The sequence below is a fragment of the Pituophis catenifer genome, unplaced genomic scaffold (assembly GCF_029215685.1).
Source record: "Pituophis catenifer annectens isolate HBS135680 unplaced genomic scaffold, rPitCat1.0.hap2 SCAF_3, whole genome shotgun sequence".
Lineage (NCBI taxonomy): Eukaryota > Metazoa > Chordata > Lepidosauria > Squamata > Colubridae > Pituophis > Pituophis catenifer.
Window position 1 is genome coordinate 68282099 of NW_027256883.1, and position 12884 is coordinate 68294982.

Below are 12884 nucleotides of genomic sequence, written 5' to 3' on the forward strand. Positions count from 1 at the left end.
GTCCTTTCCCCTTTCATGTTTTTTGTGATTTCATTTGTACAACTTTATTAGGGATGTGGTGGCTCAGTGGCTAAGACGCTGAGCTTGTCGATTGAAAGGTTAGCAGTTCAGCAGTTCAAATCCCTAGTGCCGCATAACAAGATAAGCTCCCGTTACTTGTCCCAGCTTCTACCAACCTAGCAGTTTGAAAGCACATAAAAAATGCAAGTAGAAAAATGGGGACCACCTTTGGTGGGAAGGTAACAGCGTTCTGTGTGCTTTTGGTGTTTAGTTGTGCTGGCCACATGACCATGGAGATGTCTTCGGACAGCGCTGACTCTTTGGCTTTGAAACGGAGATGAGCACCGCCCCCTAGAGTCGGAAACAACTACCACATATGTGCGAGGGGAACCTTTACCTTTACCTTATACTTTATTACCTAACGAGTTTGACATTGCAACCTTTGGTCTTTAATATAATTCCTATTCTAAAACTGAATTATTAGACACACCTTGCCTAAGATATCAACTGGAGTTTACTATGTCTTCACCCAGCTTTATTTGATTAAAATTACTTCAAGATGGCTCAAGAGAAAACAAAGTGCAAATATTAGAAACAGAGAAATGAAAAATAAAACCGAGAAGTAGCAATAACAACAGAGCAACTGCCATGAGGAAGCTATTGCTTTGCAGGTTCTGGTAGCCACCATCCTACAGGCCTGGATCTGACTCAGAAAATAATATTCTCTGGTCAGGCAAGACCAAAATTCTGGGATCAGTAAATATACTTTGAACTAAATTCAGCTTCACCTAACCCAGTATCTTCCAGATGTTAAATGGAAAAAGGCGGGAAAGCGCTCCCCCCCTCTAAAAAATCCCTTAGGCCAAAGGATTGCAGCTGAGTCGTCACTTCAAGAGAGCAATTGCACTATGGGTAGTTTTCAACTTACAATACTTCATTTAGTGACCATTCAAGGTTACAATGGTACTGAAAAAAGTGACTTATGACCATTTTTCACATTTATAACCTTTGCAGCATCCCCAGGGCCATATAATCAAAATTCAGACTCTTTGGCAACTGGCTCATATTTATGTCGGTTACAGTATCCCAAGGTCATGTGACCACCTTTTGTGACCTTCTGAGAAGCAAAGTCAATGGAGAAGTCAGATTAATTTAACAACTGTCACTAACTTAACAACTGCAGTGATTTGCTTAACAACTGTAGGAAGAAAAGTCATAAAATGAGGCAAAGTTCACTTAACAAATGCTTCACCTAGTGACAGAAATTTTGGGCTCAATCGTCGTCATAAGTCGAGGACTACCTGTACTGCAGAAGGCGTTTTACCAGATTGCACCAGCTTGATACAGGTAGTCGATTTACAACAGTTCATTTAGTGACTGTTCAAATTTACAAAAGCATTGAAAAAAGCGACTTATGACCTTTTTTCACACTTACGACCATTGCAGCATCCTCAGGATCACGTCATCAAAATTTGGATGCTTGGCAACTGACTCGTGTTTATGACTGTTGCAGTGTCCCTGGGATCACATGATCACCTTTTGGGAACTTTCTTACAAGCAAAGTCAATGAGGAAACCAGATCCACTTAACAACCACGTTACTAACTTAACAACTGCAGGGATTCACTGAACAACTGTAGCACAAAATGTCGTAAAATGGGCCAGAATTCACCGAACAAATGTTTCACTCAGCAACAAAAATTTAGGGCTCAATTGTGGTCGTAAGTCGAGGACTACCTGTACTCTGGTAATCGGCTGCCTCTTCTTAACCGGGTTTTAACGGCTCTACTTTGACATATTATTAAAATAATTATATAATAACCCCCCCTTCGGAATATAAAACAAAAAACGCCACCAAGAAGACACCCCGCCCCCCACCCAGTCGCTTTGGTCAGCCGCCAGACCGACGCCGAGATTCGAACACGTTTCCACCAGAGGCGGCAGCCACAGCGGCAAGCGCCGCGCAACGTCTATCGCTCGCTCGCTCGCTCGCTCTCGCTCTCTCTTTAGGGAAAGCAACAAAGCCGTACAAGAAATCGCGATATCTCGAACGCCCAGGCCTCGCACCGCCCGGTTGCCCCCGTGGTTTGCTCCCTTCCCTTCACGTCTGAGCCGGCTGGAGTCTGCGCGGTGGAGCCGTGGGAGAGACCTGTCGACTGGCTTGGCGAGGCCGAGGCGGGGCTCTTGTTTCGGCCGGGTAGGAAGGAAAGGGGCGCGGGGTGTTTTGTTAGCTGCCTCAGCCGGGTCTCTCCCGCTGCTTTTATTGCTCCCGTCGTGGCGGCTTCCAAGTCAGCCTTTCTTCGGCATTCAGTCACTGTAACGATCTGCTGGTTTCCTATCTCGCTGCTCTGTTTTTACCATAAGCTCTTCTCTCGAGGTGCCCTTCTTTCCAGCCATCTTACCACCAGATGCCTCAATTTCTCAGTGGAGAGTGAGGGGGCGCCCTTGTGGCTATCCTGCGGACTAGCGCCTTTGCCTTGTGGCTTTCAAACTGCTTACCCTCCTAAAGCCAGTCCTTTGCAGCCTGGTGCCTTCCGGTTGTGTTAGGCTTCAGCTCCTATTAGTAGGTACTTCGATATCACAACGATACACCGTGGTCTGCTTATTTGAAGGTCGAAATGGGGTGGTGGGGGTGGTACTTAGATTCAAGTCCAGCCCAAGACTTTGTTAGCTTGTCCCAAAACTCAACCTATTTATTTATTTATTTATTTATTTATTTATCTGTCTGTCTGTCTGTCTGTCTGTCTGTCTGTCTGTCTGTCTGTCTATCTATCTATCTATCTATCTATCTATCTATCTATCTATCTATCTATCTATCTATCTATCTATCTATCATCTATCTATCATACATATTTGTATACCGCCCTACTCCCGAAGGACGCAGGGCGGTGAACAGCCAAAATAAAATACATGTCCCAGGATTATTCTGAGAATCGGGTCTGAAAATAATATGTGAGCTGTGGAAAGATAAAGAGTATTGATTATGGCTCCTTTTTTTATTCCCTCTGGCATAGGAGTGAAAACAAAGGTAACTTTAACTTCAGAAACAATGGAAATGGGTTTGGTCTTATTGCTTTAGAAGATTAATATATTATCAAGGCAAAGTCTCTCATGTACTATAATCCACTTTATGAATGGAATGCTAATCCACATAATAAATATTTGAAAGTCTTTTAAAGTATTAGTATTACAAATCTTTTTTCCAAAACCAGTTAGCTTTCTGGAAATTTTTAGTTTGATCTGCAAGAATCCTTTTAATGACATAATTTGTAGTGAAACTAGATTGTGCAGGATTGCTTTTTATGTTTTAATTCCAGGGTTCTATTAAAAAAAAACCCTTAATTTTTAAAAGCAAAATATGCTGTAACTATCAGTGTTTCCCCTTAAAACACCAACCTAATAACGTTTAGCAATAAACCTCAAGTATCCTTTCACTTTAGTTCACCTGCCTGCCACTGAGGTTTAAACTTGTGAAATGCACTTTCTTGGTGCATTCCATTATTTTATTTATTGCAAAGAAGTAAAGATGAAGTTATCTTTAAATATTTTTTCTGAAACGTGAAAGCATCTTGACGTTATTGTCATGTGACATAACAATGTTTTTCCCCTTTGTGGAGCTGGGGTGGGCATGGCCTGCGATTGACGCATCTGGCCTATGGGCCACCAGTTTGACATTCCTTTCTAGAGCTATTATATGCCTTTAGTGACAACTACAACATATGCTGTCTGCTTCTTATTTTTGCATTATTAAAGTATGAATTCCATTGTGCAACCAAAACAATATCACCTACCCCCCAAAATGTATCTGATGACTAACCAAAATTGAGATGTGCAGAAATTGAAACCCACTTTGCAGGAAAAAGAAATAGCAAAGTGGAAAGAAGGGAAGATCCTGGCCTTAATTTTGCTGCTTATTCCTGTTTCCCATCATGGTTTAGAATTACAATTACATCAGGTGTTTGTCTTATTTTTATATAGAAATCATGAACACTGCCCTGTGTTCCAGTTCATGCATAATCAAATCTGCATTCGCCCTGCACATAAAGGACTATGAATATTACTTGGGTGGGTAAACTTCAAGGTCTTTAAAACATTGCAAACTAACACTAGAAGCAGAACTGATCTATCCAATGAGAGGAAGGGTGGACAGAGAAAAGCCTTGGAAAAGTGAGGCAAAAGGGGCAGTGGAATTAATTATTTGGAAAGGAATGTGATTGGATATAACACCAAACAGGAGAATTTTGTACTGCAACATTTTCTTGTTGGATATACTTATAGTAAAACACTTTATTTGGTGACATACTTTAATTTGTCTTTATTTTAGAATGAGACATGGCTGAAGATCCTCAGAGAAATTTCCGATCTGTGTACTATGAAAAAGTAGGATTTCGTGGTGTTGAAGAAAAAAAATCATTAGAAATTCTTTTGAAAGATGATCGGTTGGGTATGTGCAATATACCTATGTAGTATAATGTTTACAGTCGCTAAGGGTGTGTTTTGAATTTGGGCAGAATTAAAGCAGAGGGGGAATATTCTCTGGAGAGCCTTTTGTTCTGCTGCCAGAGTTCCCGGGTCAGTATTGATTAGAGCTGCCTCCTAACATTGTTAAACACTGTTTTTATATCTTTATTTACAGATATTGAGAAGCTTTGCACATTTAGTCAAAGGTTTCCTCTCCCATCCATGTACCGGACATTGGTATGGAAAGTGCTTCTAGGTATGGAAATTGGTGAAGACCAAAGGCTTCTTTGTAAATAACAAGGGTAGCTTTGCTGATCTGCTTGCATTCTGCTCCCTGATAAAACCTTGCAATAGATGCCTTAGCAGGTGTACCCATTAAAATATATTAAGAAGTGGTGCTAAGCAATATAATTAGCTACTGTAACACACATAAAATGAAATTTCCAATAGTTTGCATTATGTCTCTGGGTAGCTTTGGTTAACCTGGGGTATTTAGGAAGGAATCCTGCTTAAATTTTTTCCCCCTGAAAATATTCTAACATTGCTCTATTCTAGATTTTTTAAGGTGGATCTGGGAAAAATTGCTCTTTGAAATTTTCAGATAGCTACTATTAGTCAAAATAGGCAGTTGTGGTTTTTAATCAGCTTCCCAATCCTGGCTTCTTTCAGATACACTGGAACTGTAAATTTCAATTTCTCAACCACATCTGTATCTGGGATGGGGAAGACTGGCCTATGTAGTCTCCCTGTTTTGTTTCCTAAAAACAAATACATGGTTAAAATGTTCCGTAACTTTGTTAATAAATAGGGAGACTTGGACTGTGCTTGGAATTTTCTGTATAAAAGCTTTATTCTGTAATCAATCCTAAATCTGTCATACCTAAGTCCCTTTCCATATATGTACATATATTTACAGGGAGTACTCCTGTTCATTTAAAAAAAAAGTACATGTATGAGGTTTGCTTTTCTGCTCATTCCTCCTGTACACTGTCTTCAGCAAGAAAACTATCCTTGCAGCTTGTTAGCAGAGACATTAGTGAACATTAGGCAGTGCATGACCCGTTGAATCATCCTTCGAGAGATGCAGTCTGATGTCACCAGAATGAATAATGACATTTTAGGCTAACCATATTTTTTTATCCTAATGCTGCACAGTCTTGTAATTGTCTTAAGAAGAGTATAAATGGAAAAATAATTGTAGTGGCAAATGAACTTGAGTAGTAAGTCAATATTTATTTAACCTAAAAAGATAAACAGAAGAACTATGGGTGTGGGGGAAAAACTGTGGGAGAAGAAGTGATTTCTGACTACCTGCCAATTTCCCCACTAATTTGGCTGCTCACATGTTCACAATTGTGATCACGGGGATCCTGCAGTGGCTGCAACTTTGCAAATAAAACTGGTGTGAACATTGTGGAATTTCAATTCCACAGGAATAATGGATCCCGGATTTTGTATACGTTCTTAACGAATTTTAGGTACCTTGATTCAAAAATTGTTGCGATATCATGCATAGTTTGGGCTAGTTTGAGGATAAAAACAAACTTATAAGCACAATGAGAATTTTAGTTGTATATAGATAATAAACTACTGTTCGCAATAACAGCACCAAAGCATTTCTTATGAACAAATGCTAGATCTTTTTTTATTTGATCTGAGAATAATTGGTATGAAGATGAATGTTTCACCCTTAGAGCAGGTAGACTTAATTTAAACCTCTCATCTTCTCTTTTTCTTTAAAGGAATTCTCCCACCTCACCATGACTCTCATGCATTTGTGATGAAACATAGAAAGGAACAATATGGGGATGTATACCGTGCCCTTCAAGTAATTCGCTTTATCACAGATTCTACTCCACAGGTTGAAGTATTCCTCCGGATATATCAGTTGGAATCAGGAAAGTTACCTCAAAATCCATCTTTTCCTTTGGTCAGTGAAGGTTAATTTTGCTTTTGATAAGATTTTTACACACAAATCCCGATTTTTTTCTGTCTGAGATTAAATGCTATAGCTGTTCAAAACATGTTGATATTTACAGTAATGTGACAGCATCATCTGTGTATAGCAGTATAGATTCAGGTTAGTTAGTCAGTGTGGGGGAATGAAACTTGCTTAGGGCAGAAATGGGGAACTGTGGACCCTTTATGACTTGTGGACTTCATCTCCTGAGCATGGCTGGCTCAGGCATTCTGGGAGTTGAAGTCCACAAGTCATAAAAGGACCATAGTTCCCCCCCCCCCCCCCCCGTGGCTTAGGGCATCTCCCATTGCGTTGATAAAATTAAAAAGAAATATACCATTGTTTAGCCCCTTTGTTGGCCCCTATGTGTGAAACTGTCTTTATAGTCTGTCCTACCCTCAAATTGGCATTTTTATAAAGTGCATGTAATGGGCTAAGAACAGGTTGTCCTCAGTTGTGGTTGGCAATTGTGACTGGAATTTATGTCGCTAAGTGATAAAATCACAAAGTACAACATTGTGCGATCCGACCACAATTCCTGCACTTCTGGTTGCTATTGTAAAGGGAATCCCACTGCATTGTTCAGTGCAAAGTCACATGGTTGCCATTTGCAACCTCCTGCTGGCTTCCTTATTGACTTTGCTTTTTGGAAGTTGGAAATGAAGGTTAAAAATTACATGACTGTATTACACTGCAGTGTCGTATTTGTAATCCAGTTACCAATACATGGACACTCCAATAGTCAGAATTAAGTATCTCTCTTTCAGAATGGTCTTAAGTTCAGATGGTTATTGAAGGTAAATGAGGGTCACCTGAAATCATATCAATCACAGTTTTATTTTTAACTTATAATAACCAGTCTTTAGGACCCAGATACAACGTGTTTCTTTTCCATAATGTCTTTTAAACACAGTATCTATATAGGCGGACAGTCTTAAAATTATCTTCTGGGTCCATTGTTCAAAAATGCCTTTCAAAATGTCTGATGTTTAGAGAATCAGTTTGGTGTAGTGGTTAAGGAATCAAGCTAGAAACCAGGAGACTGTAAATTCTAATCCCGCTTTTAGGAAAAAGTCAACTGGGTGACCTTAGGCCAGTCACTGTTTCTCAGCCCTAGGACAGGCAGTGGCAAATCATTTCTAAAAAAAACTGCCAAACAAACTGCAGGAACTTACCCAGGCTGTCTCTGAAAATCAGACATGATAGAACAAAAGAAAACAAACCTTTGTATTTAAAACTTCTTTCATTCAACATTAAAGAAAACTCTTCCTGTGCTATAAAATCTGTCCATCCAAAGGTTCCTAGTAACTGAAAAACAATTAACAAGCAATTTCCGAAAGGGACTAGAAAACGTTGTAAGCCAACCCAGTTTCCTTTTGAAGGCACTGGCCAAAGTTTAAGCAAAATATGACTTATGTCCTCATTTCCTAGCAGCTCCAAATCCACTGATGTCATATCCTCACTCTAACTGTCTGGAGCATTTGTGGGAGATCTCAAGCCCTCTCCTTGTTTGGAGAGTAATCATGAAGACCTGGGCTACTTGCCAGCCCTTTTGCTGAGGTCATCAGCTCCATTTCTAGCAAACTCATTTTCTGTTCACCATTTCTGATGAACAGAAGCTTTGCTGATTTAGAAAGTTTTGGGTAGCATCCTCAGTGCACATTTGTACCAAACACATTGCAATTAGTGGAACTTGATGGCAGATTTTTAACTGAATGTATGATGCACATGCTCTTTTTCTCTTTATTCTCTGCCACACCCCCTTTGTTTTCCAGCAATCCGAAGACGAGATATTCCTTGCTATTGCTAAAGCAATGGAAGAAATGGTGGAAGATAATGTTGATTGCTACTGGCTAGTCAGTAGTTTTGTGAACCAGTTAAACAATAGGTACAAGGAGTCATTGCCACAGCTGGTAAGAAAATAAGTGTTATCTCTGCAGAACTGCACATATGAGCTTATGTCCAATATAGAAATAGGATTGCAGGTACAGGTAAGTCCTTGACCTATGACCACAATTGAGCCCAAATTTTTAAGTTGCTCAGTGAGGACAGTTTAGTGAGTTTTGCCCCATTTTTACGACCTTTCTTGCCACAGTTGTTAAGTGAATCACAGGAGTTATTACTAATCTGGCTTCCCCATTGATTTTGCTTGTAAGAAGGTCACATGACCCCTTGACACTGTAACCGTCATAAATATGAGTCAGTTGCCAAGTATCTGATTTTTTATCACATGTCCATGGGGATGTTGCAATGGTCATAAATGTAAAAAATGGTCATAAGTCACTTTTTTCATTGCTCTTATAATTTCTATCATTAAATGAACTGTCAAGGACTGCCTGTATGTCTATAATTGATAATATGTATCAAACGTACTGTTAGAGATAAGGAAGATAAGGAAAATTACATGCAAATGTTTGGGCGAAGCAAAGGTAGTTACAATGATCTAAGTTAGTTTCTGGCTATGGGCTGTTGGTTTAAGTAATTTCATATGAGATATAAATGTGAACATTTAAAAAATTGCATGATTGATTCCTGCTGTTTACTTGTCTTGTAGGCTTTATATTCACCATCTGTAAAACCCAATTGCCTAGGATCAGAACTTTCTAGAGTCATGTTAGCCATGTCTAATATTTGTTGTGGATTCATGTAGTTATAAAACTTTGATGCATTGAGTTTGTACATATGCAAACTTTATAATAGACTCCATTGAATCCATTATCCATTGACACATTATTTTGCATTTGTTATAAAAATTGGATTCAGGATTGTGGTAAAAGAAGATAATTTCTATAATAAATCCAATCCACTTATATGTACTCTGACACTTGCTTCTGGCAAGGTATCTTAGAAATATACATCATATTTTTGAAGAAGACTGAAGAATTGTGGTCTAGATTGGAGAAAATAGGCTGTGATATAGTAGGAGATAAATTTGTTTGCCCTTTGCTTAGTGTGTATGTGTGATCTCCAGTGACACTTGGAACACTAGTGAGAGATTGGAAATAAGCTAATTATTTCAGACAAGATGAATCATGTAAGAGATAGGATAACTGAAAAAATGTTCCAATTTCAGAGCAAGAACTTTTAATTATATATACTGTACGTACATATAATTAAAATAAAAGTGCTTGCTCTGAGATTGGAACATTCTCAGTATGTATGTATACCCACACACACACCTTACTGATCAGCTTCTATAAATTCTTGTGGATTATTTCTGTTACAATTCATTATCTTGAGAGTTGCCGACAAAACCAAGTGGCACCAAAGAGTGATAGCAGAGATTGAGTTTGTCATAATATATGATGATTCATTGTCATAAATGATCCAACTTCCTGCTGGGCTTAACGTGTCCCCTGTTACTTTTTGCACATCTGCTAGGAGTAGATTGCAAACATTCACATTCAGTTTTGATTAACTGCATTATATTTTTGTACCTGAACTTTAAAAATGTGCTAACCTTTACTTGATTTGGAGGTTAGTTATTTCAAGTAAACCACGGTGATTTAAAGCGATTTTCCTTCTGAATCAACTCCAGGGATTGAGAATTGGAGGCACTGTTCTCCAGCTTTCTTCCTTTACTCAGTTATATCTTTCAATCCCAGACTAGCAGAGTGAGGCTATCAAAGTTTGGTCCCAGGGACTGGTGGCTATGCAGGCCAGGATGGGATAGAACATCTTCAGTTCAGTTTTGCAAGTACCGAATGGCTATGGTTGTTAGGGCTGCCTGGATCTAGCGAGATTGTTGCTGATCTTGGGTGCAGTTGCATCTCCCTACTTGGATGGTGCCCAATCTGAGGGTCTTGTTGGACTCACTGCTCCTGCTTGGTGAAAAGGTAGCAACGGTAGTCAATAAGGCCTTTAGGCAGCTTCACCTGGTGCAACAGCTACAAACTTTCCTGGTTTAGGAGGCCCTTCAAACTTGATCACTCATGCTTTAGTCCAGGGGTGTCAAACTCACATCGTCACAGCAGCATCACGTGACGTATCGGGGCTTTTTTCACCTTCACTAAACAAGGCATGGATGTGGCCAGTGCGTAATGCCCACGGGCCAGGAGTTTGACAGCCCTGCTCTAGTCACTCATACCTTGTCTTGCAAAGCAGTATATGTAGGGCTGCCTTTGAAAAAAGCTTGGAAGTTTCATCTGGTTCAAAATCCAGCAACAAAGCATCACTTCTCTCTGTGAGCTGCATTAATTACATGCCTGGTTCTGGATGTAATTCAAAGTGGTGGTTATGACCTTGAAAAACTGATACAGATAGTCCTCAATTTAGGACCACTATTGATGCGCAAATTTCTGTTGCTAAGCAAGACAGTTGTTAAGTGAATTTTACCGCTTTTTACTATCTTTCTTGCCACTGTTGTTAACTGAATCACTATACTTATTAAGTTAGTAAGATGGTTGTTAGTAAGTAATGGCTTTCCATTACTTGACAGGAGGTTGCAAAAGGTGATCACGTGATCCCAGGACACTGCAACTGTCCTAAATACATGCCAGTTACCAAGTGTCCAAATTTTGATCAGGTGACCATAGGATGCTTACATTCATGAAATGCACCTGGAAAACCTGATTTTTTTTTTGCGGGAGGGGAGGGTTATTCTTAAATTGTGACCAGTAATTTTGAAGATGTTGGATACAGTCCTGTATGCATGCAAAATGTATGTGTGAAGCAGAATCACTGGAAAAAACATCCGATTGATTAGCAGACAGAAACTGGTACCATGGTAAAAATGCCATAATGTGCTCCTTTTGCCTTGTGATCCCCCCCCCTTTTTAAAACAAAACTGTGGTTCTGTAAAGGAATTCTCAAATGATTTTGTAAATACATTGTTTTGTATATTTCTGACCTGTAAGAAATAATATGAATGAAGTCATTTGCTTCATATATCACACTGAATTGAATTTGATGATATGAGCAAGAAGAGTTTTGATTTTAGCATATTTCATTAATTCTTTTTATATTTATGCTGCTACAGCCAAAACTTCTGGAACAAATCCTGAGCCTTGAGGACAACCGGCTTCTTGCATATCTGAAGTCGTGTTCAGCAATGGGACAGCTTCCTTATAAACTTTGGTTTAGAAAATGTTTTGCTGGATGCCTACCTGAATCAAGTTTACAAAGGCAAGTTTCTCTCCCTTCCACCTCTCCTAGACTGGAAAAACATACATCCCTGTAGTCTTCAGTGGAGCATATGCTCATGAATCACATAGACATGATGTTTTGACAATCAGCAATATTGCCAGCATTCTGAAAAATGTCAATTTTTCAGCTTTTCTAAGCTTTGTTCAGCTTTTCTAGGGCTTCACCAAATTTTAATTGTAATCACAAAGGCAGGATATTGATAATATAAATTGTAGATGTAAAAATAACAGACAATTTTATGACTGTCTCATTGAATTTTCTAGGGTTTGGGACAAGGTTATTAGTGGTTCTTGCAAAATCCTTGTCTTCGTTGCTGTTGAGATCTTATTAACCTTTAAAATGAAGTTGATAGTCTTGACTAGTGCTGAAAAGATTGAACACTTTTTGGAAAATGTAAGTATTCTTTCATACATTCTAAATTGTAAGAAAATAGTGCTTTAATTAAATTCAGTAATATTTTGAAGTCCAAGGCCAAACATATTCAAGACTGCACTGTAAAATACTCTGTATTTCAAGCTATGCTTTTATCTTTCATAGATACCTCAAGATAACACTGATGCAATTGTGAGCAAGGCTATTGAACTGTGGCACAAACATTGTGGGACCCCTGCTCATTCAGTTTGAAATTACCTGCATTTCTGTTTTTGTTTTATGTCTGTTTCCTTCTCCAAAATATATAATTAAAATTATTTAAACATTGTGAGTACAGTGGTTGTAATTGTGATGTGTTACTCCTGTTGCAGAGAGTTGAAATCTAATATGACAACTCCTAACAGTCAAGTTCCAGTCAACATTGTGAATGGTGAAGGATTCCGGATGTTGTAATTCAGCAACATTTGGAAAGTCACAGATTTCCTATCAGAAATATTTTTTATCAGATACTTTTTAGGAAGAGGCAAACTGGGAAAAGGAAAACGTAAAAGCAAAGCATTATGAAAAGAAAGTTTTGATCAACTTAATATAGTGCTCATTCATTTTCACCGTGGTGGCACAGTGGTTAGAATGCAGTATTGCAGGCTACTTCTGCTGACTGCTGGTTGCCAGCAGTTTGGCAGTTCGATTCTCACCGGCTCAAGCTCGATTTAACCTTCCATCCTTCCGAGGTCGGTAAAATGAAGATCCAGATTGTTGGGGGCAATATCCTGATTCTGTAAACCATTTAGGGCTGTAAAGCACTCTGAAGCGATAGATAAGTCTAAGTGCTATTGCTGTTTACTGAGGTATTCAGTAAATGCTCTTTTATCATGCAGATTCCTCTAGATTTGAAGAAGGGAGTATGTGGGCCATAGCAGTTCAGTAGCACAATCTCCTACCCTTAG

The 12884-nt window shown here is 39.0% G+C and overlaps 2 protein-coding genes across 7 annotated transcripts in view; one reads left to right on the plus strand and one right to left on the minus strand.

Annotated features, from left to right (window-relative positions):
* The first annotated feature begins 2117 nt into the window (after positions 1-2117).
* On the plus strand, positions 2118-12268 carry TBC1D7 (TBC1 domain family member 7). Of its 6 annotated transcripts, none has more exons than XM_070942497.1 (9): positions 2136-2196; positions 3978-4064; positions 4324-4443; positions 4636-4716; positions 6203-6390; positions 8196-8333; positions 11399-11544; positions 11829-11958; positions 12103-12268. In XM_070942497.1, the coding sequence occupies exons 3-9, from the start codon at positions 4332-4334 to the stop codon at positions 12187-12189; spliced, it is 882 nt and encodes a 293-aa protein (XP_070798598.1). In that variant the 5' UTR covers positions 2136-2196; positions 3978-4064; positions 4324-4331; the 3' UTR covers positions 12190-12268. The 6 variants fall into 6 exon arrangements, with proteins under 6 accessions (XP_070798603.1, XP_070798598.1, XP_070798599.1 ...); XM_070942498.1 differs by having other exon boundaries at positions 2171-2562; XM_070942502.1 differs by lacking the exon at positions 3978-4064 and having other exon boundaries at positions 2118-2196.
* Positions 12269-12341: 73 nt separating this feature from the next.
* PHACTR1 (phosphatase and actin regulator 1) overlaps positions 12342-12884 on the minus strand; it is a 99212-nt gene continuing 98669 nt past the window's right edge. The window contains exon 12 of the mRNA XM_070940994.1: positions 12342-12465. Within this exon, the coding sequence (XP_070797095.1) occupies positions 12342-12465 (124 nt within the window). The remainder of the gene's footprint in view (positions 12466-12884) is intronic.

Bases quoted from the DNA above. Each gene is read 5' to 3' on its own strand.
- TBC1D7 (XM_070942502.1), top strand. From the start codon at position 4,332: ATGGCTGAAGATCCTCAGAGAAATTTCCGATCTGTGTACTATGAAAAA. The intron at 4,444-4,635 runs GTATGTGCAATA...CTTTATTTACAG, and splicing joins TTTGAAAGATGATCGGTTGG to ATATTGAGAAGCTTTGCACA. The intron at 8,334-11,398 runs GTAAGAAAATAA...ATGCTGCTACAG, and splicing joins AGGAGTCATTGCCACAGCTG to CCAAAACTTCTGGAACAAAT.